Source organism: Pan paniscus, chromosome 19, assembly GCF_029289425.2.
Source record: "Pan paniscus chromosome 19, NHGRI_mPanPan1-v2.0_pri, whole genome shotgun sequence".
Taxonomy (NCBI): domain Eukaryota; kingdom Metazoa; phylum Chordata; class Mammalia; order Primates; family Hominidae; genus Pan; species Pan paniscus.
Genome location: NC_073268.2, coordinates 18,759,105 through 18,786,926, shown reverse-complemented (window position 1 = coordinate 18,786,926; position 27,822 = coordinate 18,759,105). Strand labels below are relative to the sequence as shown.

General features: G+C 52.8%; 1 protein-coding gene across 6 annotated transcripts in view; it reads right to left on the bottom strand.

The window, feature by feature from the left end:
- Positions 1-10,800, bottom strand: part of CRHR1 (corticotropin releasing hormone receptor 1) — a 54,299-nt gene extending 43,499 nt beyond the window's left edge. For 3 of the 6 annotated variants that reach the window (XM_008965169.4, XM_008965161.4, XM_034941606.3), the window contains exon 1: positions 10,501-10,672. In XM_008965169.4, the coding sequence (XP_008963417.2) occupies positions 10,501-10,533 (33 nt within the window). In that variant the 5' untranslated portion in view covers positions 10,534-10,672. Of the gene's footprint in view, positions 1-10,500 lie in introns of all 6 variants that reach the window. The other 3 variants (XM_003804921.5, XM_003804922.5, XM_008965179.4) reach the window with 2 other exon arrangements.
- Between the last annotated feature and the right edge of the window lie 17,022 nt (positions 10,801-27,822).

The window sequence follows — 27,822 nt, the reverse complement described above, 5'->3', positions numbered from 1 at the left end:
GGGTCAGCTCCTCCAGATCTCCTCCTGCAGGGGGTGCACGGGAGATGCAGGAAGGTCTGCCTGCTGATGCAGCCAAAGTTGAGAAATGAGGCAGCCCAGAAAGAGCTCGAACAGCAGCCTCTTCCCAGAGTCAGCGAGCTGAGCTCACCCAGCCGAGGCTCCACCAGAGCCTCCCCAGGGCCGGCACCTCAGAGGCAGGAGGCAGAGCCGGGTCCTGGGCCCTGGAGAAGTGGGATTCCTTTACCTTGGATGAGTGCGGGGACAAGGGGTAGAACAGCATGGGGCTAAGTCCTGTGAGCTTTGGGGAACCCACACAGAGCAAGGCTGCCCTTGCCCCACTAGGGGCTGCGACCACTGATCATGGGTCCTCAGCTCACTTTGTCACCAAGTGCAGATTGATGAGTGTGACAAGGAGGGGGAAGGGGCCTGCTCAGAACCCGCCACTGGGTAAGGGGTCTGAGTAAACCAAAGAGTTTCCTCCTCCTGGACAAGGGTTCTTCCTTCTTCCGTCGCCCAGCCTTGGCTGCCAGAAAGAGCCACTACATCACTCACATCCATGCAATGGAGACACACAAGTGCAAGAAGCATGGCAGGAGGGGCAGGCTGTGTGAAGGGTGAACCAGAGATCTGGGCCAGGCAGTGAATTCTGGCCCCAAAGGAGGGCTTTAGGCCCGCGCTATTCAAAGGGTGGTGAGGACTGGTCCGACTGGTCAAGTTTGCCAACCTACCAACAATTGGTTCCTGGTCTACAACTTGAGAAGTACAAAACTGGAGAGTAAGCATTTCATGTGAATCCATCCCTGCGGTGACATCCGAGCATGCAGTCAAGACTCATCTCGTCAAACAGGGTCTAGACCAATTCAGATGCTGTCAGACTTGCCAGGTGAATCACGTGGTGCAGGCTATATAGCAGGACCACATGCCAGTTGGCCATGGATTGGAAAAATCCATGGGGTCCTTCCCCACAGCTGGTTTGAGAGCCCTGCTTTAGCTGGAGGACAGAGTGTGATGCCTGGCTCACCAGGGAAGGCCTCATGGAGGAGGCGGGTCTTGAGTGATAGTTGGGCTTAGTTTTGAGGGGAGTCCTGGGGTGGGACTCCCACCCATGAAAACAGCAGGTCTCACTGACCTTTGGTGGGAGCAGGCCCCTTGCAGCAGCACAGGCATTTCCTCTTTCATTCTGCATTGTGGTCGGTCCGGTAAAGAGGACACAAGGGTCCAGAGAGGTCATGTGATTTGCCCAAGGTCACCCATCCAAGAAGTGGCAGAGTCAGCTCCAACCCCAGGCCTCCTGCCCTGTCAGCTTTAGGGACAGTGGTCCTTCCTCCAGGGTGCATGTGAGCCCCACCACTCCTAGGCCCCCCTGCCCTGCATTTCACAGCCTTGCAGCAGCTTCCACAGTCAGGCCATGAGGCCCCAGCCATCAGGAGAGAAAAGACGCCCCAGGCTGCACCCCCACACCAACTCACAGGGAGCTGGAGGGGTGGGATGCCAACGGACGGGATCTCACGAAGGTACCAGGAATGCCAGTGCTCTTGGCGCCCCTGCCTTGCCTGGCTACTCCTGCCTCATGACCAGCAGAACCAGGACAGCACCAGGGAGGGAACCCCAGGATGCCACCAAGGCCGCCTCCCCAGTCCCCATTTGGAGGCTAGAGTGCCCTGACCCTGCTCTCTGGAGGCCCCAGCTTCTGAGACCTTCTTGCCCCTTTGTTTCTAAGCCCAGGGCCACAATTCCCTCTAGCAACATCTCCCACCATCCCTGTCCAGAACCGCTCATGAAGCAACATGCTGCCCTTGCGTGCACGTGGACAACGCCCCCAGTGCTATGGGGACCGGAGGCGGAACACAGGGCAGTGCTGGAATCTTTTAATGTTACTAAGCCGCGCTGCCGCGTAGCCCTTGATAAGCCGTTGAGTCACAAATCCACACGCGGAGGCAGAGAGGGACCTATCTGTCTGGCTTGCCACTTGTGTCTTCTGTCGCCATAGCACTTCCACACTCAGACAGACGTTCATTGGGGAGTGGGAGCAGGGAGAGACCCTCCATTTAGTTCAGCATCTACTGTGCACCTACTGTGTGCACAGTTCTGGACTAAGTTCTGGGCACACAGAGGTTTTGTTATTTTTTTGTTTTGTTTTGTTTTGTAAGGGAATCTTTCTGGTCTAGGCAGAGCTCATAATCTACGGTGGGAACAAGGGCTCAGGTTAGATGTGGGTCACCAGGGGTCCATGTGGAATCTGGTTAGTAGGTGTTTTTGAGCCCCCTGTGGGGGGATACATCAAAGAGCTGTAAGACCCCATGTTATGGGACAGCCCAGGATCCACGATGAGCTAGAGGCTCACACCAGGGGACGGGATGAGGTGAGAACAAAGGAACAACCAGTGAGAGACAGATTTAGACTGGAGGGCTTCCTGGAGGAGGAGGTGGGGCCAGTTCAGGAGGACTTTGGTGGACATGACAGATGAAGATTGGCACAAACAGACTTGGGGGCAGAAGCTCCTGTAAGAGAAGTGTCATATATGTATATTCTGCTGGGTAGGGGTTGGCAGGGGAGGAAGGAGAACAGTGCGACTCAGGCAGAGGGCCAGGAGTGAGGAGCAAGAGATTAGGGGAGCATCAGGTTCTTTCCCCTCTAGAAGGGGGTGGGAGGACTCAATGGGGTCACTTGTGTGGGCCTTAGTGCAACAGCAGCTCAGTAAATGGCGCACCTGGCCAGTAAACAGTGTACCTGCTTAAAAGAACCTGGGAGGCGTAGGCAAGGGACAGGAGCAGAGTTGGCAGAAAGAGGAAGGGGAAGGGCGTGGCTTGGACCAAGACCAAGCCCAGGACGCAAGGACCAGCCTCCCTCCAAGGACCAGCCTTGCCCTACCCGTCTGGGAAGATGAAGGAGTGGCTGAGTCTCTCGGGCTCCCAGCCAGGCACGGGCAGCTGAGGGATGCCGGGGAGGCTGTCTAACCTGCTAGTCACTCACCCAGCTAAGCCCGTGGTCCCCAGGTGCCCAGCTGCTCCTCTGGAAGTCAGCCTCTAACTCTGGCCTTGAGGTGGCATTGCACACCTGCCGTACAGGTCTGGCTGTGCTCAGAGGAGAGGTGGTGACCACACAGTGGCTTCTGAGGGAGGTGGCAGGTGCGGGTGTTACAAACACTGCAAAGTAGCTCACTCGCCAGGTTCCCAGCGTGTGTGTGTGTATGTGTGTGTGTGAGAGAGACAGAGAGAGAGAGAGAGAGAGAGAGAAAGAGAGAGAGAGAAAAAAATGCCCACTGAGAAACACGCAGGCCCACAGAGGCAACAGATCCTGTCCCTTCTGCACCCTGCTTCTGGGGAGGAGGAGCAGCCCTGGGGGTGGTGGAAGGGAGTGGGATCATGGCGGGAGCTCATCTGGGGCATCTCTGCGCCGAAGGCTCTCCCAACAGCTGAGGACGGCTTCGGGCACCCAGGCACCAGGATAGGGATGGGTGGAGGAATTCTTGTGAGAAACAGAGAGGAAGTTTCCAGGAGATGCCACCGCTGGCCTCAGAACCCGGGCATAGGCTCTCTTGGATGCTAGGGAGAAAGTTAAAAGCAAGAATGACCAAGGCAGGCAGGCAGGTCTTTTTCTTCTCCCTCCCCTTTTGCTTCTCTCACTGTCTGTCTGTCTGTCTGTCTCCGCATCTTCTGTAAGAGTGAAATCATCCACCCTGAGCGAGCCCTTGGGCACCCTGCCAGGCCCGTGCTCTGAGTGCAGTTGGGTCCCCAGTGCAGGGGGCCTGGACCTGTAAGGACTGTGCCTCAGATGGCCCTGGACTCTCCTAAAGCCCTTTCCCCAGGGTAAAACCCCTCCTGGACCCGGTGTGCTTTTGCAGCCCACCCAGCCCAGCCCCTTGTCCCCCGGCCACACTCCTTTTCCCTGTCTCTGTGCACAGGCTCCCCACCCAGCCTGGTACCTCTGGCCTCTGCTGAGCTAGGAAGGGCTTTCTAGAAATGAGCCCTTCACACACCTTGCCAAAGAGGCTGGGAAAACAGGGAGGGAGAGATGGATGGATCACAGAGGGAGGGCACTCCCCACTGGAAATGGCAATGCTGCGGCCATCACTTGTCCCAGCCTTTCACCCTGGGCAGGTGCCTTTCAGCTCTGTGGGCTTTGGTACTGACCAGGGATGATGACCAATATATTGTCCCAATTCTCCTAAAGCCCCTGACATCCCAGCACTCAAAGGTTCAACTAAGGTTCTCACTGTGCTTCCTGATAGCCCCCACTACCTCTTAAAACTCCAGTGGGTAGACTCTAAAGTATAGCGGTCAGTCTAGAACAAGCCCTGCCTCCCTGGTTCTGCAGCCACAAAGTGACTGGACCAGTCTAGCCAGTTTTTCTGGGCTCTGACCTAGGCGCACTGGCTCCCAACCAGACTGGCTGGGGCTTGGAAACCAGCTGACATGCGGAGGGGGGCAGGTGCACACCCCACAAATCCCATCTCAAAGCACCTCGCTGAGGCTTCTCTCTGGGCCCAGCAGTGCCAGGCGGGTGAGATGGACAAATTGCCTGTGCTTATAGGGCAGAAAGAACAGCCGCAAACATCTTCATTTGTCCCAGAAACAGTTTTATGGCTGCTGGGTGGACAGTTGCCAAAGAACATGTTTGGCTAAAGCATTTGAATCCGCAGTTCTACGTGAAGGGGAACCCGTCTTCCAAAGCCAGATTCTGACATGCCCGTTTCATGAAGTCCGCCTCCCTCCCTTCCTGCCATCCATTCAATTTTGTGGAAGCGGATACCACATACTCAGAAAACAAGTGATTAAGAATCTGTTGTCTAATAGAATCCAGCTAGTTATTTTCAAAATGATTGTTTGCATCAGTGAGTGAATCATTTCGTATTATCCTCCCTACATATCTACTTTTACTGTCAGGTTTTTCCATATCCCAGATGTTCAGGTCTGTCTATGACCTTCAAGCTCAGCTGATGGCTGGTAGCTGATCCCTTTTCCCCAGGGACTGTGAAAAGTGCTCTGAGGCAGGAAGAGATTCTATACGCCAAATACCCTTCCTCTACCCTCATCCCCTCACCACTTCTCCTTTTGATGGCCTTTCTTAGACTGAGGAAGTTGGTAAGATTTATTAAGTGACTACTATAGCTAATATTTATTATGCACTTACTGTGTGCCAGACACTGTGCAACTGTGCGTAATTTCACACCTGGCATCTCATGGTCATTATGATTATGCCATAAAGCAGGTATTATTTCCCCCGCTTTAGACAGATGAAGAGGTGACTTGCCCACAGCTTCAGGGCAGAGTAAGGATTCAAGCCCACATTTGCTTCATCTGCTGTTCCCACCCATACAAGAAGATGTTGACTGCCACACTGGGTGGGGTAAGGGATGGCTGGCCTAGAGCAACAAGTCCAAAGACAAGCATTTTAAAAGGATGAAGGCTGGGCACGGTGACTCACGCCTGTAACCCTACACTTTGGGAGGCTGAGGTGGGAGGATTGCTTGAGCCCAGGAGTTTGAGAGTTCGAGACCAGCCTGGGCAATACGGCAAGACCGTTTCTACAAAAAAATTTAAAATTAGCTAGGTGTGGCGATGCACGCCTATAGTCCCAGCTACTCAGGAGGCTGAGGTGGGAGGATCACTTGAGCCCACAAGGTTGACACTGCAGTGAGCTGTGTTCACACCACTGCACTCCAGCCTGGGCAACAGAGTGAGACCCTGTCTCCAAAAAAAAAAAAAAAAATTCCTAAGGACTCTGCTGACAGGGACCTCCCTGAATTTAGGTAGACAAGAATGATTTGTAGTTAACAAATTCATTCTTTGACTATTAAAACTGCAGCTGAAATCTCGACCTGGCCTTACGTTCAAAATGGGCTCACCCTTCTTTGGTTGATACCGTGAGCGGTTAGGGTAGAATCAGAGCTGGGAGAGATCACCCTACTCCCTCTTTTCACTGAGGAAGAAACGGCCCAGATCACTGTTAGTGACCTGCCCTCCTCCAGACACGGCAAAAGCGCTGGAGTTTCACCGGCTGAGGCTCTACCCTCAAGGGATTCTCCAGATCACTGGGGTGCTGCACTGGCTGTCTGTTGTTTTCTCTTTTTTAATAACCACAGTGGGCTTAAGGGGGAGTTCTAGTCCTTTCTGCATCAGAGATGGCTTTTCTACTAGGGTGGTTTAAGCATCTCTCAGCCTTCTGTTTTGACATGACATCTGCATCTGGTGGGAACAGAAACGGGTTCTTTCCAATTGTACAATACCAAACGGAAGAAGCAACAATAAACTCATCCATGAAGTCGACAAACATTTGTTAAACACCTACTCTGTGCAACGGATTGTCAGGCTCAGTGCCGTGAAGGGTAAAAGATGCAAAAAATATATAATATATTGCATGTCCAAGAGCTGCTAGTTGCTGTTCCTGCATTAACTTATATCTGCTGAGAGTAGCCACCTTGCAGCTTTTTCTGAAAGCAGACTGTGCCAGGCACTGTTCCAGGCACTTCCCATGTATTAATTCCTTTTGTCCTTACCTCAACCTCCTGAGTTAGGCATTTCCCCCATTTTATATCTGGGGACACTGAAGCCCAGAGAGAGTACTTAGGTCCAAGTACCATGTTCCAAGGTCCCTCAGCTTGAGCAGAGCTGGGAAGGGGGAGTGCTGGGAATCCAGTTCGTGGCACCCCCCTCTTTCTATGTGAGATCATGTCCCTAAGGAGTATTTGAAAACACAGACCTTTCACAGAGACATGAGAGATAACAGAGAATCCAGTCCAATATCCCTGTTTACAGACTGATAAACTGTGGCTCAGAGAGGGAAGGTGACCTACCTGCCATCACACAGCTGATTGGAGGCAGAGCTGGGATCAGAGTCAGGTTCACTGACTCCCAGGCTGATGGTCTTTCCCCTTCAATAGCTGCTGAAATTATCAGCCCGGCACCTAACTGCTTCCTTCTAGGCCACACGGGCACTTGGGGTGGTGGCACCTTGACCCCCAAACTCCTTATGTGTGGCTGAACCCGGAGGTTGATGCTTTTGAGGAGCCAAATGTTAAAGAGGGTGAGAAATGGATTTTCCACTTGAGCTTGTCCTCACTGGCTCTGGGTGAGTGTTCAACTTTTCCATAATCTACACACTCCTCTCTATGGCTGGTCATTTCAAATCCAAGGGGCTTGGCCTGGCTTTTGGCCCCTCCCTGTCTTTACCCCCAGTCTGTGGCCAGGCCAGCAGTCCCGCACGCCACAGCAGCCCACTGGCCCACCCTGGGCTCACTGTTTCGCGTTCCTCATGCCTCTTGCCAACGCTCCCCTCGAAAACCTGGCTCTATATCGTTTAATCAAAGAAACAACTTGGAAATGGCCCAGATATGCACCGATATAGGGATGGCAAAGTCCATTCACTCACAGGCAACATGCAGACATTGACAGTCTCCTGCAGAGGCTCGGGAGTAACGTGAAACAGACTTGGGCTGTGACACTGAGGAGAGGGCTGCCCAATGGCCACAGCTGTGCCCAGACAGGTGCTTCAGAAGGGGACCTGTGGGGGTTATTTTTTAAATGAATTATACAGCAGCCAGATTAAAAGAGTGAGGTTGCAATCATTTTCCATTCTGGTTTTCAAACTTTGCCTATTGCTGCTAAATTGGCTTATATAAGAATAACAATAGCCAGCTCCCTCCTGGGAGCTCACTCTCCTGTTAGAATCCATCCAGAGGCCTTGCCTTCTGCACCCCTCACAGACACTGGGACCCATGTTTACAGCCACACTCCATCTCCCTACGAGGAGATGCAGTGGGTGTGTGGCTGACTCCGAGGTGCTCAGGCCCCTGCCCCTCCCTGGGGATAGAGACAATGTCTTGTCTGTCTTCTCCTGACTCATGGCCACTTGTACACACATCGTCTCTCCCCACTCACACACACACTTTCACACACCCTGTCTCTCCCCATTCACACACATTTTCCCCCAGGACTCTGTAACTGGTATAGTGTGAGGCCCACAATATAGGCCCCAGAGTGGACCCTTTCCCAACACTGGCTGACTTGTTGGGGACGGAGCTGGATTTGGGATTAACCCTAAATCCCCTAGATTTGTACTCTCATGCTGACAAAACTACCTGAGCTCTCATCTGGCTGAGCTCTAGAGTGAGATTTAGGTGGCTTCGAATATTTTCTGGTAATGGCCGGGCATGGTGGCTCATGCCTGTAATCCTAGCACTTTGGGAGGCTGAGGCTGGCTGATCGCTTGAGCCCAGGAGTTCGAGACCAGCCAGGGCAATATGGGGAAACCCCATCTCTACAAAAAATACAAAAATTAGCTGGGTGTGGTGGTGCATGCCTGTGGTCTCAGCTATTCTGGAGGCTGGGGTGGGAGGATCACCAGAGCCTAGGGAGGTTGAGGCTTCAGTGAGCCATGATCACACCATTACACTCCAACCTGGGCGACAGAGTGGGACCCTGTCTTGAAAAAAAAAAAAAAAGGATATTTTCTGGTAAAAGCAAACAAAACAAAGCCTTTTATCAGAGTGTCTGGGTTTGAATTCTGACTTCACTACTCACTGGCTGTGTGACCTTGAACCAGTTACTTAGCCTCTCTGTGTCTCAGGAATAATTCCTACTTCCTAGGGCTGTTAGGAGGACTAAATGACTTAATATTTGCAAAGCAGGTAGAATAATGCCCAGTGAATTGTACATGCTACATAAATAAAAGAAGAAAAGCAACTATTTAATTGTAACCAACGCTTGAAACCAGCATTCGCTGGCCATTCACTTACTGCCCCACATTCATCTGGAATTTATTGAATGCCTACTGAGTTTATTAGGCCAGGCATAAAGGGCAAACACCCCACCATCTAGTAGGAACAAAGGAAATAAAAAGACTTTTTTACGGAAAACGTGATCATTCTAAACAGAGATTTGCACACAATTCTATGAAAGGCCAGAAAAAGAACATTGATCTATTTCCGCGTAAACCTGAAAAAAAAAAAAAAGAAAACACCCGTAGTTCAATTCTTTGAATCCATTTAAAAGACTGAATTTGGTCTAACTGGTTTGTGCATTTAGACCAGGCTTCGGTACACGCGAGCCTTTTGGAAACTATTCCCATTCAGTGCCAACTACTCGACCTCTCTGGATGTTTTTCTTCTACCTTCCTCACCTGTCTGTCTCCTCGAACGCCCAGAAAATAATCTGTGAGTTCATCCCTAGCCCTCAGGTAACGGATGGGGGAGGGGATGTGGGTTCAGTAAGACCAACCCTCGATCATTTTAAGAATCAATTTATAAATATTTGGGGAGGGGCAGGATTAGAGAAAAATCTCAGTAACTTGTAACGTCTCAACTAAGGAAGCAGCAGCTGCTGCATTTAAAAATCTTGGTGGTTTAACTCAAACCACTTGGTAAGCCGGTATACGTACAGTTGGTTTAATAACTGATGGAAAAATGAAATTCCGCCAATCCGCACCCCTCCCCCAAATCCACCGAAGTCTCTTGAATGTAATCGCTCTGAATGCCCTGAGCCGGGTCAAGCTGGTGTCTATGTTTGTGGCTGGAGCGGACCCTGCGGAGTCCCGAGCCCCGGGTGAGGCGATGCCCAGACTGGCGCGAAGCGGGGTGTCCCGGCAGCAGCGCAGAGGCCCACCCGCCTCTCCGGCCGGCTGCAGCGGGCGCGCCTATACCCTGCAAGACCAAAACGCTCTGGAAAGCGCTTGGGGCTGCAAGTGACGCCTGGCACGAGCGGTGGGCCGGACTGCCGGCCTCCCGGCCCTTCCCTGGCTCACACAACCCGCGGGCCGCCCCCACCGCCCACGAACTTCAGCGGGCAGACGCTGGACGTGCGGTCTGGCTACTTTCCTAAACTCCAGCGCCCGATCCGCGTCGCAGGGTCGGCCGCGCAGCGCGGGGATCGCGGGTGCCCAGGCTCGGAGAGCGAGCGTCGCGCTCCCAGCCGCGGTCGCGGAACAGGAACTGCCGCCAGAGGCACCGTCTCCTCCCCCGAGACTGCGATATTGATCAAGGGCTCGCAGGCGCGGGCGGCATTCATCTCTCCGGACTCGCAGCTCGCCGCGGAGGGGAAGGGGCACGACGCGCTCCCAGGACTAGGGCGGGGGCGTGCGGAGTCGGGGAGCTGTTTGGGGGCGCTGGGGCGAGGTGGGAACCCCGCTTCAGAGTCTCCAGTCCCGGGGCCAAGGTCTGCAGGAAGGGCGTGGGAGGTGGAACCTCCCCTCCCCTAGGCGTCTGCCCCAAAGCCTAGAGCGATTCTTGGCGCGGAGCCGGCTACCCGGGTGGGCGGACCCCCTCCTCCGCCAACATCCCGGCGGCTTCGCCACGATTTCTTTTCTCACCTGAGTCTCCCCCTGCCTACCCAACCCTGGCTCCAAAGGTCCAGAGAGTTAGGCTGCCCCGGAGCCCAGCCTTCCCCGACCTAAGCACGGCTCTCCCAGCGCCCCCGCCCCCATCACACCCACAGCCCAGCCCCGTCCCGCGTCCGCCAGGGGCCGGGGGCGCCAGCGCTCGAGGGATGGCCGGCGGGCTGTTACCTTGACGAGACGGAGCTGCGGGTGCCGTCCCATCCTCGGGCTCGCTCGGCTAGCGTCCTGAATGCCCGGGTCCTACGGACATCCCAGAGGGACCGGCGGGCGGCTGCGGGCTCGGGCGGCACGGGGTGGGCGGCCGGGCTCCTCGGTCGCTGCCTGGTGAGGAGATGCCCGGCTCGGCGCTTCCCGGCCCCGCGGCCCGGCCCGGCCCGGCCCGGCTCTCGCTCGCCCCTTCCCGGGGAAGTCTGGCCGCCGTTTCCCGACGCAGCCCGGCCCGCGGCCGCCTCTTGCCGGCCTCGCCCCCGCCACCTCCCCCACGGTCCGCGCCGCTCCTCGCCTCGGCTCCCCGCCCCCTCGCCCAGCTCGTCCCCTCCCCTTCCTCCCCCTCCCTCTCCCCTCCGCTCCCCTTCGGTCCCTCCTCCGCGCCTCGCCCCTCGGCTCCCTCCCAGCTCCTCCTCGCCTCCTCCGTTCCCTCCCCTTCCCCCGGCCCGCTCTCTGTGTCCCGCCGCCAGGATCCCCTTTCCCTGCGCCCGGGGTTTGCGGCAGTCCTCGGGGCGCGCTGGCAGCAGTGGCGGCCGCCGCAGCCCGGGGAGAAGCCGGGAATGGGGGAAGGGGGCCGCGGTAAAAGATCAGCCTCCCGCCCGGCCGAGGTCGGGGCCTGGGAAGTCCAAGGGATCTGGGGTGACTTGGGCCAGGGTGCTCAGGTGAATTTATGAGGGCGAGGCTATTGGGGGCTAGGGAACAGGGCGGTCCCTACTGAGCGGAGCCGCCGCGGAACCCAGTGAGGCTGCGACCTGCGTTTGGGCAGTTCCCGCCCTGCGGCTGGCTAGGAGGAGCTCCTCGCCGCCCCCATTCCAGCCGCGCCGGGCGCTGGGCCCGACCCCCAGCACCTTTGGCACTGATGTGCCTGGTGCGCGCTGAGACGCGAACGCTCTGCAAGATGAGCCCTTATTCATTCGTTCCTTCTTTCCTTCATTCGTTCATCTTACAAACTGAGTGCCTGGCCACTTTGGTTCAGGCAAGAGGCTGGATCTGGGAACCCTTTGGACCTGGGAGCCCCAGGATGAAAGGGAGACGGCGGGGCCCTGCAGGACAAGCGGGCACTGAACGCTGCCCAGGGGAAAGCCGGGCGCGCATTGCGTTGCAGCGCGGCGAACGCTGCTAGGAGCCCGCGGGCAGGGCGTGGGGAGGACACAGCGCCCCCTCCCGGCCGCCCGAGCCCTCTGGGCAGCGGTGGGCCTCCCCGCCAGACCCCGGGGCCGTCTTCTGAATTGGCTTCGGAGCTCCCCATCCCAGGAAGCAACTCCCAGCCCTTCCAGATGAACAGAACTTTTGACTTCCTCTTCACTCTTCCTCTCTCCTACCAGAGCTGAAAAGGGAGAAACTGGGAGGTAGAGAAATCTTCACTCCACCCGCAGAGCCAAAGCCGCCTGGCCAATGCAGCCCCTATTGGGTACACCAGAGCACCTGGGGCGGCGGGCAGTCGGCTTTGAAATCAAACTGAACCCACCTGCCCTGCACCCTGTGCCCTGCCGTGCCCACCCTACTCCTCCCTCCTGCCCTCTTCTCAGCACACTGGGCAAGAGCCAGCGTGTTCATGGGTCCACTGGCCTTCATTTGGAGCTGGAGTTATTTTAGAAGATCGTAAGATCCAACACACACAGTTTACTGGTGAGAAAATGGAGGCACACAGAGGGTAAGCCTAGTCCTCCTTCACCTCATTCCCAGCTCACAGTGTTTGGAGGGCTGGGCCCTAAAAGGGCCTGGGACACTGAAGTGGGGAGGGGCATTGCCCAGGAAGCCAGCTGCTCACATGGCTTATCCACACACCTGGCACTTTCCAGGTGAAGCACACAGTCCCGAGTCTTGCAAAACCCCCATTAGGTTAGTGCTCCGGCGCTGGCTGTGCCGAGTTGGGCCCTGACTTGCCCCAGCCAACCCCAGAAGGGATGGACATGCTAAGCAGATGGACAACTAACTGTTACCAACAACAGTTAAGTGCGGGGCAGTCTGATGTCGTGTAGGTTCTGGAGTCAGATGGCCTGAGTTTGAATCTTGGCTTTTCCACTTACAAGCTGTATAAACTTGGAGAGTTATTTAACAATGCCTCAATTTTCTCATCTATAAAATCGGGGTAGAAACGCTACTTCTGAGGGTGGTTGGGGAGTTTGAAGGAGTTGGTATTTGTAAAGAGCTTGGAACGGAGCCTGGCACATAGTGAGAGCTTAATGAGGGTTAGCTGTAGTCACCAATACTATCATCATCATCATCATCATCACGATGGAGTGGACTGGATGCTCAAGTGTGAGGGGCGGCTTGGTCCCACCCTCTAGGCAGTTCTTTGTGGGGAGCAGAATTCTTGATCAGAAATTCACCAGCAGCAGTAGGCTGTGGAATCAGAGGAGAGGAAGCCGGTTGGTCCTCTGGTAGCTTTGCCCAGGCCCAGCCAAGGCCTCGCTCCCTCCCTGGTCCCACCTTGGAGCACACTCTCTAAGGACTAGACGGCTCCAGCTTCTGTGTTTCTCTCTGCTTAATAAACACCATCAAATTTTGCCTCTCTGAGCCCCATTATCCTCCCCTTGACATGATCTTTAAATATGCTAATGCCATTGATTGGACTGCAATCAAGTCTTGCTCTTCCTGACTTTTTTGCCCAGGAGTCAGACCTTCTCGCTTTCTGAAGTGGCGTCTACAGATAGCTCATTTCATCCTGTCTGTGTTGATTTCACTGACTTGACCTCCACCCCACCACATCCCGCTGACGGACAGGTCGGGGGAGGAGGCTTCTGCCTAATTCCTCGACCTACTTATTTATAGTTTTGGCCTTGGCAGCCTCAGGGGGGTTATGAAAGTTTGGCGTTTAACATTCCTTCTGTAAAGAGGTTCAATATCCCCTTTCATTTGTCCTGAAACTACTTCCTTTCACCTTCAAGGGCCTGGCTCTCATCTGCTGGGCTTGGTGAAGATGCTAGTGTCTGCCCTGTCCCTCCCTCCTACACCCTTCCTTCCCTCAGCCCCAGCCAGAGCAGCCTCTGCACACCCTCCTCAGGATAGGCTCCTACTCCATTCCAGCATTCTTTTCCCAGCATGGCCTTTTCCAAACTCTCTTCTCATCCCATCCCTCCCTTGCCTTCTCACCCCTTCCTGTCCAGCCAGCAGCAGAATCAGCTTTCATTCATTTAATCTGCCAGATTTGGAAGACAGGAGAAATGTGAGGATTCCAAACAGGAATAAAAGACAATCACATGTCCTTCCCAACAGTAGGAGAGACAGATTTGATGTAATGATGGGTGAGACCCAGGGAGGCAGGGCTGAATAGGCACCTCCTGCCTGTGGGGTTCCACTGGCTTAACCATCCCCGGGAGGTTGCTGGTCTGGAACCATACTTCTCAGACAACTGTGGCAAAGAACTGGTTCTGTATTTTAAAATTTCTAATCTGTCACAGGCCAATGCGATTGCAAAACACTGCGGGAATGAATTATTAGAAAAATGCAATAAAAGGCCAGATGTGGTGGCTCATTGCCTGTAATCCCAGTACTTTGGGAGGCCAAGGCAGGTGGATCACTTGAGGTCAGGAGTTTGAGACTAGCCTGGCCAACATGGTGAAACCCTATCCCTACTAAAAATACAAAAATTAGCCGGGCGTGGTGGCACGAGCCTGTAATCCCAGCTACTTGGGAGGCTGAGGCAGGAGAATCGCTGGAACCTGGGAGGAGGAGGTTGCAGTGAACCCAGATCCTGCCACAGCACTCCAGCCTGGGCAACAGAGTGAGACTCAGTCAAAAAAAAAAAAAAGAAACAAAGAAAGAAAGAAAGAAAGAAAGAAAGAAAGAAAGAAAGACAAAATGAAAGCCCTGTTTTAAACACTAGCACATCAAATGGACATAAAACTATTCTGTCTAATGGCTTAAAAATGTCAAAATGTAGCTAGGTGCAGTGGCTCACACCTGTAATCCCAGCACTTTGGGAGGCTGAGGCGGGTGGATCACCTGAAGTCAGGAGTTTGAAACCAGCCACCGCACCTGGCCCAACCTCACCAGACTCCCCTCATGCGGTTGCCTCTTGTGTGCCTCTGCCTTAGAATGCCCCTCCCCATTATGCCTTCTTCAAGGCTCAGAACAAACATCACCTCCTGCATAGAGCTTTCCAGAACCTGAGAAGTTAGCATGAATGTTTCTGTTGAGTCCCTTGACTCTCTGCCAGTGATGTGGCTGAGGCATGAGCTGTGGATCAAAGTGCTTGGGTCACCACCTCTGCCCTACCACTGCTCTCTAGGACCTTGGGGAGTTGCTTAACTTCAGTAAGCCTCAGTTCCCCCTGAAAAATAGGATGATAGCAATAGTTGTGGAGATTAAATATGAGCCATGGGTCGGGTGCCATGGCTCACGCCTATAATCCCAGCACTTTGGGAGGCCCAGGCAGGCAGATCACCTGAGGTTGGGAGTTCGAGACCAGCCTGACCAACATGGAGAAACCCCATCTCTACTAAAAATATAAAATTAGCCGGGCATGGTGGCGCATGCCTGTAATCCCAGCTACTTGGGAGGCTGAGGCAGGAGAATCGCTTGAACCCAGGAGGTGTAGGTTGCAGTGCGCTGAGATCACACCATTGCACACCAGCCTGGGTGACAAGAGCAAAACTCTCACTCCAAAAAAAAAAAAAAAGTCTAAATGCTTATGCTCAATTTCTGCACTTACCAGGTCATAAACTGGCAACACAGTTTGCAGACAGGTGCCGGTCTGTAGATCATGCTTGGAGTAGCACTGGTCTGGAATGTTTGTGAAGCATGAGGCTAGGAAAGTGGCCTCTTTAAAATCCCATGAACACTGGGGGATATTGTATTAATTACTCCATTCATCTGTGCATTCATTCAACAAACATTTAATGAGGAGCAACTAGGTACCAGTCACTGTTGGACACTGAAGCTAATAAAGATAAATATAACAGGGTCCTGGCCCTCAAGATGTTCACAGGCTGGAATGGGAAGCAGCCACTTTGATAAATAATTAAGAGCTAGTGAAATTAGGTCAACAATAGACCAGGCACTGCGGGTGTGGAGGCAGGAATATTAATTCTGCCTGAGACCAATGGGGAAGACTCTACCAAGGAGGTGATGCTTGTGCTGGGGTTTGGAGGCAGAGGCAGGTGTTTAATCCCATGTGGCCAACCGGCATTTGATAGAGGAATTAAAATACGTAAAGTGCTTAGCGCAGTGCCTAGCACATAGTAAATGCTTCAAATGTTTGCTATTTTTATTATTCAATATTATGAATGATCGTCATTGTCATTGTTACTATTCACCTAGATCTGCCTGGCACTGTGCTTAGTTTGGCATGGGGTTGTGGAGGTCACAATAGGTAATTCAGTTGGGGAAAGAGGTGATCTGGCTTTGAGCTCACCCCCTTTGTCAGAGGAAATATTTTTCTGGAAGAGGTGGGTTGGGAGCTGGGTATTGAAGGAAGTGGGTATGGACATGTGAGAGAGGGAGACTTTCAAGGCGGGAGGGTCGCTTAGAGACAGGGCCCAAGGAACAAATATAGGGCAGGGGAGGGGGCTGGTCTGATGGGAACAGGAGATGGGATGAGGCTGGGGGGCTGCAGGGGAGGGGGCTGGTCTGATGGGAACAGGAGATGGGATGAGGCTGGGGGGTTGCAGGGGAGGGGCTGTGGGTTTTCCAGGCCTTTGGATAAGGGGTGTGATGTTCTTCATTCTCTCACTTAGAACAACAGATAATAATAATAATTAAGATTTGTCTTGCAATTTGCACTATGTAGCTCCTTCACAAACATTTTCCCATTTAATTCTTTTAATAATTCCATGAAGGAGGTATTAACAGCCTCACTTTACCGATGAGAAGGCTGAGTTCAGAGGTCAGTACCTCTGAGCCCAAGGTCACACAGCTGGCTTCCGCACAGACAGGATCGGAACCTCACGTCCCCAACTCCCACTCCAGATATTTTCCAGTGTACCATGGAGAGGTGACCTGAGCCTAGCCCTCTGGTGAGCTGGGGTATCACCTATAGGAGGCTCCAGCTCCACGAAAATGATGCTCTGGGGTTAGTCTTCCCTTTTTGCTTTCCCCAGTGGATGGGCTAAAGGGGGGAGTGGAGACAAGCCATGGGACAGAGGTTGGCAGTGACAACAGGTGAGGGCCACAGAGGGCTCCTCCTCCTCCTTCCAAGTCTGACTCTGTACCACTCAAGGGCAAGAGAACTTACCCTGGGCACAATTACCATATTTTGCATTTATTAAGTGTGGCCAAGAGGGCCATTGAAGTTTGTTGCTTTTTTTTTTTTTTTAAGAACACTTTTTGGCTGGGTGTAGTGGCTTATACCTGTAATCCCAGCACTTTGGGCGGCCAAGGCGGGTGGATCATGACGTCAAGAGATTGAGACCATCCTGGCTAACATGGTGAAACCCCGTCTCTACTAAAAATACAAAAAAATTAGCTGGGTGTGGTGGCGGGCGCCTGTAGTCCCAGCTACTTGGGAGGCTGAGGCAGGAGAATGGTGTGAACCCGGGAGGCGGAGGCTGCAGTGAGCTGAGATTGTGCCACTGCACTCCAGCCTGGGTGACAGAGCAAGACTCTGTCTCAAAAAACAAACAAACGAGAAAACAAAAAAACACTTTTTAAAGGTGAATTTGAAATAAGAAGAGTTGGGCGAATGAGAAGGCATCTTGGAAGTGAAAACACATCATAGATGTCAGCCAGAAGATCAGCGTGGAAAGGACCTGCACACATCCACTTATCTTTACAGAGAAGTTGCATCCCTCCAGCCCAGACCAGTGGCTCTCTCCAGGGGGAACGTTTCACAATATCCAAAGACATTTTGGGTTGTCATAGCTGAAGGAGTGCGACTGGCATTTGGTGGGTAGAGGCTGTGGTCCAGCTAAACATCCTGCAGTGCACAAGACAGCCCTCACGACACAGAATTATCTGGCCCAAAATATCCATGTGCTGAGGTTGAGGAATCCTGGCCTTGTCAACAGTGTGGCACCATGGACAGCAGAAATGCGGCTCCTCCGTGAGGTTGTGATCCAGACCCATCCTGTCTGAAGAGGCTAGGGTCCACCACTCTGCATTTCCTGAACTCCATCATTTCTGGAGCACTGGGGCCATGGGAAGGCACTGGGGTGATAGCCATGGTGGAGCATCAGCTGGTAGTCAGGCAAGCCAGGACTTGAGACTCTGGGCTTTCAGTGTGGATGTTCCTCACCCTGCCCTCCCCTCATCTCCACTATAGGTATAGGTTGTCCCTTTTTTCCCTCTTCATAAAATCCCACTTTAGAGCTAGAAAGGGCTTTGGTAGAAACCAGCTGCTCTAATAGATGAGGTACTATTTTTCCATTTTACAGATAGGTATATTGAAATCTAGAGGTTAAATACACAAGGTATGTGCTTAGCTGATTCCAAGTGCTTCAAGCTCCCAGAGGGCAGAGACTGCTTTCCAGTCGTCACTGCAGTCCCAGCCTCTGGCAGTCATATCTCAGCAGATGCCAAACGAAATGTTTTTGGTTAATGGTCATTTTTACCAGCGGCTTAGGCCCCAGGCTCCTGCCTCCAGGGCAGCGCACTCTCTGAGCACCATCCTCTTCTGAGTCCTGCTCACTACAGTGAGGCACCCCCCTTTTCTGGGGTTCAAGGCCACCCAGTCCTGGATGGGAACAGCCCCACACCCAACCCCGGTCAGGCAGCTGCAGCCTCCTGGTGGGAAGACGCAGCGGCAGCCTCACCCAGCCCTTCACTCCTTCCCTCCTCTCCTTTTCCCTCTGGCCTTACAAAGGGCTCAGGGCAGGACAAATCTCCCCTCTAGGCTCTTGGGAGTGTCTTCACTGCCCCCGAGGAAGCCCATGCAAATGGCCACCCTGACCTTCAGTGGCCACTTCTAACTCCCAGAGCAAGACAAAGAGAGACCAAAGAGACATATCAACCAGCCGCAATATGTTATGTGGACATTTGGACTCTGACTCTTTTAACAGATTTTAAAAAACAACCAAAAACCTATAAACAGACAATTGGAAATATGAACTCTGCTTAGATATTTGATGATTTCAGGAATGGTTGTTAATTTTTAAAGGTGTAATGATGACATTGTGGTTATATATTTAAAATGAGTCATTATCTTTTAGAGATACAGACTGAAATATTTATAGATGAAATGACATGATGTCCAGAATTTGCTGAATACTATGGGAAAGGAGGAAGCAGGTGAGGATATTGATGAAATAAGATTGGCTGTGAGCTGTTAATTGTGGAATCCAAGTGATGGGTACATGGGGAGTTTATAACATTTTGCCTATTTTTATATGCATTTAAAAATCTTACAGCCTGTGGGAGCTGCCTGGGACCACTCAGGGAGCACGCAGACCATGGTGTCCAAACCGTTTTCTGTGGAACCCAAGATTCCAAAAAGATGCCTTAGGACTGGTGCTGAAGGTTGGGTGCAGGGAGGGGGTGGTGAAGGGGAGCCCAGGGAGGGGGCTGTGGGGTGCACTTCTGTTTCAACCAGTTTTATATAGTGGGGTTCTATAGGAGATCTCAATTTGGGAGAAAGGTTCTGCTCAGAAGAGGAAGCAATATTCCAAAGACCATGTGTGTGGGGGCAGCGCAGAGCCGAGCCCGGGCTCCCAGCTCTCAGCCTCCCTGGCTGTGTACCACATTGCCTTCCCAGGGCATGGCTGCTGCCCCAGGGCCCCTGCCAGACTCAGTGGACCTGCAGTCTAAGTCTGGTGAGCCACAGCAGGATGGGGCTGGGCCACCTGGGGCTCTGCCCTAGGTGGCTGAGGGCATCTGCCTCCCTTGGGCCACCCGTTGCTCAATTTTCACAGCCAGGCCTGTGGCTCAGAGCCAGCTTTGGCATTGCTGCCTGCCATCTGGCCAGGCCCCAGTGGCTCAGCTGGATGGGGGCCAGCACCTTCCAGGCATGCCTGAGCCAGGGAAGTGCTGACCAGGGATCAGCCCACTGGCTACACAGCAGCAGCTCATTCCAGAAGAGGAAGGCCTCATGCCCACCCCTTCCCGAGTCCCTCCTTCATGAGAGGACTGGTCTGAGCCTGGCTAGATGGTTCTGTTCCCCTGGGGTTGGGGCAAGGGGATGATAATGGCTCAGGTTATGGTTCCCACCTGCAGACCAGCTGCAGGAGGAGCACAGAGGGCTCCTAAGTCATGTGGCGAGGAGGGGAGGGAAAGGAGGTGTTACCTGGGAGACGGGGATTCATTAGCTGCATACAGCCTGGTAGAACTCGTGAGGACACGGAGGGAGGATGGGCGTCAGTCCATGGTGAAGGAAGTAGGTGGCTATGCTGGGGATCTCCCATTCCCCTCCACATCCACCCTTCACCCTCGCCATCTGCTCTGTGCTCAGGGCTGTCTAAGGTCTCCGTCACCTTCCCACTCTGGCTGGGCTCAGCCAATAGGAAGCCCAGGCTGGAGCAAGGAGGGTGAGGTTGGGTACTTGTCCCTCCAACTCTCTCCCTGTGGGTTGGCCATGGGCTGGCTGTGTCCCTTGACTGAGGTCCTTGCGGCTCCCGTGGCAGCCTCTCTCCATGGCTCTTCTACTGGGTGTGGTAACCCCTCCTTCCCCTTTTTCTTTTGGACCTAACAATGGTCACAGCTGAGTTCCCACTGGCCTCAAGATGTTGCATGTCCCCTTGAGGTCTCCCCACCTTGTGCACATATTTGTAAATAGTCCCTGTAACAAGACCTTCTCAAATTATCCAGATACTAGTGGGCTTGGGCCATCGCTTCCCGCTAAGACCTTGGCGACTGCAGGCTGCTTGGGAGCTGAGTTTGCAAATGCTAGTGCATGATGAGGCTTTCCTTGCCTGTGATTCCAGCAAACTGGAGGGATGCGGAGGCCACCCCAGGGGGCCTGATGGGACAGTCCCAAGGCAAGGGGGTGAAGGTAGGATGGGAGTCACCCCAAATAAATTAGCAGAGATCCCCGTGGAGGAAATGCAGGTGGAGGACTTATTGATAGGGGTGTCACAGAGGAGACCTGGAAGTCTCCCCTCACGGGAAGGATGCTGTTATGGGGTGAAAGAGGCAGGAGGCAGAGAGGCTCAAGGAAGAAAAGCAGCGAAGGTGAAGCTCTGGCCATGCCTTTCCAGCCGTGCCAACTATACAGAGGGGGAGTGGTGTGGTGCAGACTCCAGAGGTGCGTCCACGCAGGCTGCAGAAGGAACATGTTCTCTGGAGTTTAACAGCACTGGGGGCCCTGAGCCTCTGGCTGCTGTATTCCTACGGTGACTCTCCCTGGCTGGAAAGAACCTCTGTCCACCCCTCCTTCCCAGCCTTGCTCCGGGTCCTCCTGCTGGGAGTCAGAGTGAATCCTGTGCACTCCCAAGCCCCCTGCTCTGGGGCTTTTCCTCAAGCTCTGCCTGGAGTACCCTTCCTTCCTTCTCTTCTGGATTGTCACACACTCCAGGCCCCCCACTCTCATGCATCAGCTCCCACCTTTTTTAGGGTTGTATCCCCAAATCTGCCTCCCAGACCTGACCCAGCCATCCCCTTGCTGTGTGGCCTTGGGCACATCATGTCTTCTGGATCTCGGTTTCCTGGTCTGTGAAATAGCAGTGGTGCTGAGAGGTAATTAGGGGACCTCTCCTGTCCCTTTCAGACTTGGATGAATCCATGGACCTAAGTCCTTTGTCCTACTAATAAAAGATGAAAGACGCATGCTTCTCTCATTCAACTTTGTGTTCTCCACAGCACCCTGTAGAGGGCCCCACCAGAAGGACTGGATGGATGGTAAATCTTTCTAGAGTGACCAGGGGCCATTCATTCCTTGGCCCTAATGTGTCCAGAGTTTTTTCCTTCCAGTGGGTTTGTGGTGTCGCTGACTTCAAGAATGAAGCTGTGGACCTTCGCGGTGAGTGTTACAGCTCTTAACAGTGGCACAGACCCAAAAATTGTGAGCAGCAGCAAGATTTATCGTGAAGAGCAGAAGAGTGAAAGAAGGAAGCTTCCACAGCGTGGAAGGAGACCCAAGCTGGTTGCCACTACTGGCTGGTGGGGGGGAGGGATTGGGGGCAGGGGGGAGGTGACCAGCTTTTATTCTGTTATTTGTCCCCACCCATGTCCTGCTGATTGGTCCATTTTACAGAATGCTGATTGGTCCATTTTACAAACCTCTAGCTAGCTACATAGCACTGATTGGTGCATTTTTACAGAGCACGGATTGGTGCATTTTACAAACCTCTAGCTAGCTACAGAGCACCGATTGGTGCATTTTTACAGAGCACTGATTGGTGCATTTTACAAACCTCTTATAAGACAAAAAAGTTCTCCAAGTCCCCACTAGAATTAGGAAGTCCAGCTGGCTTCACCTCTCACTAAGTTGATAAAAATATCCCCTGGGAACCTGACATCATTTCTTCCCATTTCCTGGCAAAGCCAGCATGTTCTCATTTATAACCTGGTCTCCTGAGTAGACTGCCCCTGAGAGGTACATCCAGGACTAGCAATAATAGTTATCCTTTAAACGAGAGACTGCCCCACAGTTACCTCTGGGGTGGGAGCCTGGAAGGAATAAAAGGTGTTCATTTTATTCCCTTTGGATTTTTTTATACCACACGTTATTATTGTAATATGAAAGAGTCTTTTTAGAAAAAAAGTTATACACAAAGACTGATAATTTGGGTTGCTTCCAAAGAGGGGAACTGGGTAGCTAATGATTGAGGCAGGGTGAGGACCAGGGAGGAGACTCACTGGTCAACTTATGTCCTTTGGTACCTTTGGAATTTGTACCATGCACATTTATCATCTACCAAGAAAATAAATGTAGGCTGGGCGTGGTGGCTCATGCCTGTAGTCCCAGCACTTTGGGAAGCTGAGGCGGGCAGATCACTTGAACACAGGAGTTTCAGACCAGCCTGGGCAATATGGTAAGACTCTGTCTTAAAAAAAAAAAAAAAAAAGTATCCAGTCATGGGGGTGCACATCTGTGGTCCCAGCTACTTGGGAGGCTGAGGTCAGAGGATTGCTTGAGCCTGAGAGATCAAGGCTGTAGTGAGCCAAGATCATGCCACTGCACTCCAGCCTGGGTGACAGAGTGAGACCCTGTCTCAAAATGGTAAATAAATAAAAATAAATAAATAAATGCAAATTTATGAACTCACCAGCTTGTGTATAGTCCTTCTATAGAGATGAAGCACTTTGACACATAATAGCTCACTTTATCCTCCTCATGCCCCTAGGTAAGTGCTATGATTAACCCTATTTTCAGATGAGGAAACTGAAGCTCATAGAAGATGAAAGGTTTGCCCAGAGTTTCCTAGTTGGTGTGATGTGGCATTGAGGCTCACACTCTGGATTCCTGATCCTGAAGCAGGCTGCTGATAAGGTTCAGCTTGTCAAATATATTTCCATTAAAAAAAAATGAATTGACATTTTGATGTACGACTCAGTCTTTGGAAGGTTTGTTTATTGTGAGTCGAATTCCCATTAAAGGCGACTGAAACAACAGAGCTCCCCATGCTGCAAAGCTGAGGCCCAGACACGGGGCTGAGGAGGCCCCACCAAACCACATATATGAGGGGCCTCCTCAGCCACCCGTCCCATCTCAACTCCTCACCTGGACTCCAGGCTCCTCAACTTCTTTGGAAATTTTGCCTTAAACCTCACTCCCTCTAGGAAGCCTTCACCAGTGCCTCCTGTGGGCCTCTCCCTTGCTCAAAGCAAGGTCTAAAGCCCGTTTTCTCTGCTACATTCTCAACAGTCTTGTTCACAGCTACACTCCTGCACACTTCACACTGGGCCCGGCACGCAGCAGGAGCTTAATGGATACTCACCAAATGAATGAGTAAACCAATGGCCAGGACTCTGCTCCTGCCAGGCTACCCTGCTTGTCTCCTTTCTCTGTGATCTGTGCCAATCACACCCCTCATTGGGAAGCAGAGGGGCGGCCACAGGGGATGGCTTAGCACCCCCAGCCCCTGAGGAGTCCGTGCCTGCCAGCTCCATCCGAGGATGGGTGTGGGGAACCAGCTGCCCGTCTCATTAACAGATGAGTGTCCTGAGCTCTGATGGGTGGAAGGGGGGAGTGTCGCAGGAAGGAGGGGGCTGTAGAGGCCTCAAGTGGCTCCTTGGCCATCTCTGAGCAGCACAGACTCTGATATTAAGCAGAGCTGTGTGGAAATTACTCATTTCTGCATCTCCGCCGCCCCTCATTTCTCTGTGCTCATCAGCACATTGCCTCGCCGACCTCCCCTGCCACTTCTCAGAGGAAGACAGGAGGAGCTGGGGGGAGACTGAGTTCCATCCTCTTTGGAGCTTGTTCAGATTTTCAATGAGCTGCAGACCCCCTCATATCCCGTCATATCCTGCCACCCGCTGTCACCATCACAGCCACCCTGACCACCTTCCTTCCCCAAAACGTCCCCTCCCTGCTGATCGATCTCCACCTCTCTTCCAGCCTCCCCTCCTCCCTGTCTCTGCCCCTCCCCCTCAGCTCAGCAGCAGGATTTCTGCTCCACTGTGAATTGCAGAATTCCTAAGCCCTGGGAAAGCCCAGCCCCACTAATGAGCTAAAGCTGACCTTGTCTCCAGGCCGCAGGAGCTGAATGTATTAACCCCTCACTCCAGCAGAGACCTCATTGACTTCCAAACCACTTTTGCATCATTGTGCAGTCAGTCCAATGGAGCCGTTTATTGGGCACCTACTATAGACAAGGCCCTTGGGGCAGGGTGGGGGGTGCTGGGGACAAGGTCCTTTCACTTGTGGAGCTGCAACCTTGCAGGAATAGCTATAGCATCAGCGGCTCTGTGACAGAGGAAAGGTCGCTGCTGTGAATCAAGGACACTGGACTGTGGTCCGAGTCTGGCCACCAACTGGCTGCATGACCTTGATCCAGTCCCTTCCTCCCTCTGGACCTTGGTACTTCTATCTGCAAATAAGGGGTCGAACTTGTTCAGTATTTTCCAAACTGCAGTTTGCAACCCATTACAGGATGGGGAGATAAATTTAGTGTCAGAACCAACATTCGAAGAAAGAAAAAAACTTTAAGCAACTGCATCAGAACACGGCACACAATAGAGGTAAGTATTACACAAAGAAACTTATTGGGCTGACACGGTGGCTCACGCCTGCAACCCCAGAGCAGTTTGAGAGGTCGAGGTGGGCAGATCGCTTGAGCTCAGGGGTTCAAGACCAGCCTGGGTAATGTTGTGAAATCCCATCTCTGCAAAAATATAAAAATTAGCCAGTCATGGTGGTGCATGCCTGTAGTCCGAGCTACTTGAGAGCTCAAGCAGGAGGATCGCTTGAGCTCAGGAGATTGAGGCTGCAGTGAGTTGAGATTGTGCCACTGCACTCCAGCCTGGGTGACAGAGTGAGGCCCTGTCTCAAAAACAAACAAACAAACAAACAAAAAGAAACAAAAAAACTTCTTTTGGCTGCACATCTCTGTGTACATGTTTCCACAGGTACCTGCATGTATGTGTACGTGTGTCTATTTGTGTCTATGGTTGAGTGTGGACTATATGTATATGCACATGTGTTTTATGCACTTGTGTGTCTCTGTGTGTGTGTGTGTGTGTGTGTGCTGGGTCACAACAGAGTGGATTTCTTACGATGAGTCACAGTCAAAATATCTTGGGAAACGCTGTTGTACATGGTCCCTAAGATTCTTCTGGTTCCAAAACTACATCGTTTCAAATGCTGTTAAAAGAGGGACACTGAGGGGCTCATTCTAGCCACAGGATAGGGAAAACTTCATCAAAGAGTTGGTGGCACTTGTACTTTCTTTTTTTTCTTTTTTCTTTTTTTTTTTGAGATGGAGTCTCGCTCTGTCACCGAGGCTGGAGGGCAGTGGCGCCATCTCGGCTCACTGCAAGCTCCACCTACCGGGTTCACGCCATTCTCCTGCCTCAGCCTCCGGAGTAGCTGGGACTACAGGCACCCGCCACCACACCTGGCTAATTTTTTGTATTTTTAGTAGAAATGGGGTTTCACCGTGTTAGCCAGGATGGTCTCAATCTCCTGACCTTGCGATCCGCCTGCCTCGGCCTCCCAGAGTGCTGAGATTACAGGTGTGAGCCACTGCACCCGGTCCATTTGTACTTTAAAAGATGAGCAGGATTTCTACCAACATAGAAATGTAGGGGACAGAGGGGAGAGAGACAGAGGGGAGAAGGGGCAACAGCATTCCAGGTGGAGGCACCATTGTGAGCAAAGGCCGGGAGGTGGGACTGTGCTCCGTCTGTTTGGGGAACAGTGAGGAGTCCTAGGACCCCAGGACAGGGGATGACGTTCTGAGATTGGAAAGCTGGGCTGGGGCCACGTCTTGTGGCGGCCCATGGCTTCCACTTGGGGGATTTCCACAGGGATGGTGGGAAGCCAGGTAAGGCTTTTGATATCCCAACAGCCCCAGGAGGAACCCCAGACTCCATGCTTCCCCCTGTCTTCCAGGAAAGGACTTCTAGACTAAGGTATGACTGATTGACAAGACTTTATGAACCACCTGTTTCATAGGGGTGGTGGGTGATTTATTAGTGGCAAGTGGTTCTAAGGCAGAGGGTCTGACATAGGGCTGGGCTGCTTCTCTGTACGTGCTGACCACTGCTCTGCGAGGGGGGTTGCACACCCACGTGTCAGCATTTCAGAGACTTTGACGCATGTGAGCATACTTGGGACAGAGTACTTGCCATTGTGAGGCTCACTATGCCTGAGGATCTAGACAGAAACAGATCAACTTATTGAATCCTTCGTTTGCAGATGAGGCAGCCGAAATCCAGAGATGTGACTGGCCCAAGGAGTCACAGTGGGTGAGAACTTATTCCTCAGGCCATTAGATTCCCTAATGCTGCACCTTCGGGCCCCTTTGTGCTGCTGCTGGACTGGACGGGTGGGGATGCGAGAGGGTGCTGAAGAGGTGGTATTGGGAGGCCTCAGGAGGTGGCTGCCTACTCAAAAAGCCTTACTTGCTTTAAAACAGCTCAGGCCGGCTCCCGTCCCCTACAGAAGACCCCCACTCCCTACCCTGCGGGCAATTCCTTGACAGTCACATTAGTGAAGGCTGGGTTAACCCTTGATGCTCTGCCCTCCAGCACCAGGGCAGGACCTGGACACCAGGGTCATTCCCTCCCTGGCACCTATGGAGACTGGATGCTGAGGAGGGAAAGGTGAAGCCACAGCCAACTATTTTTAGTTCAAGAATTGGTTGCCAGGAACACTGAGCCAACTCCCTGCTGTATATTAGGGATGCGACAGCAGCGGTGTTGTTTGCAGGGTCTAATTGTGGGGATTTATTGTAACATGCAACTTGTCAGCCACTGCTCTGCCTAGGGCCCAGTCTCCTTGTCATCGGAATCTGAGCTATTTCCCAACTCCCTGGGTGCAGGGGAAGGAAATGGGGCAGAGAAGGAGCAGGAGTGTGCCCAGGGACCCTGGACAGCTCACAGCTGACCTTGCACCAAGAGTCGCTCTGCCCAGGAGGGGGCAGAGAGGAGAAAAGTGATGAGACTGGATTGGAAGCAAAGAGAGAGGGCCTGGGGCTGCCCATTGTTGGGCCCACAGGACTCAACCTTGACTTTCCTTGGGGCTTCAGATCTGGAAGAGGCTCAGTGGGAACAAGCTGAGAGCTTTTTCTCTTGTGCATGACAGTAGCATAGGAGGGCACCGGCCTGGGGAACAGCGGAGAGTTTTCAGTTAGATGGAAGGAGGACCTCCTTGACTTGAGGGTGGTCCTCCTTCCACCCTCAAGTCAAGGGTGGCAAGGAGGGGACAGTGTCTGGTCTCAGCAGTGGCAGTGGTCATCCTTCTGCCAAGGGAGGGGGAGAGATATGCAGACACCTAGCAAAGCCTACTATGTGCTGGGCACACTGTGCAGCACCCCGATGCAACCTTATTTAATCCTTTGCAAAGGGGGCCTCTGTCCCCATTGCGTAGATGAGGAAACTGAGGCTCGGGCAGATATTCACCTAAGGTCTCATAGCAGTAAGGAGGCTACAGCTGGGATTTTTACCCGAATGTGTCCAACTTCAGAGCTCTGCTCACCAACCATTATTGACTAGGACCCCAGGAACTGGAAGGAGGGGTCATCTTTCCCCTTGTTCCTGCATGCCTGGAATTCTGGGACAAAAAGACATTCAGCCAGCCAGCCAACAAACGTGCCAGGTACTGCGCCAGGCCCCTGGAATATAGGTACCCACCCAGGAAGAGCTGATGTGAAAAGGTCATTTCTTCCAGCCTCCTGCCTCATCTTCTCCTCTCCAAAAACCGTGGTCTGCATTTCAAATAACTCGAGAAAGTAAGGGCTGCAACTGTCCTTCTTCCCTTAAATAGTCAGGACTATTTAAGAAGCTTCTGATGTCTCAGGTAGG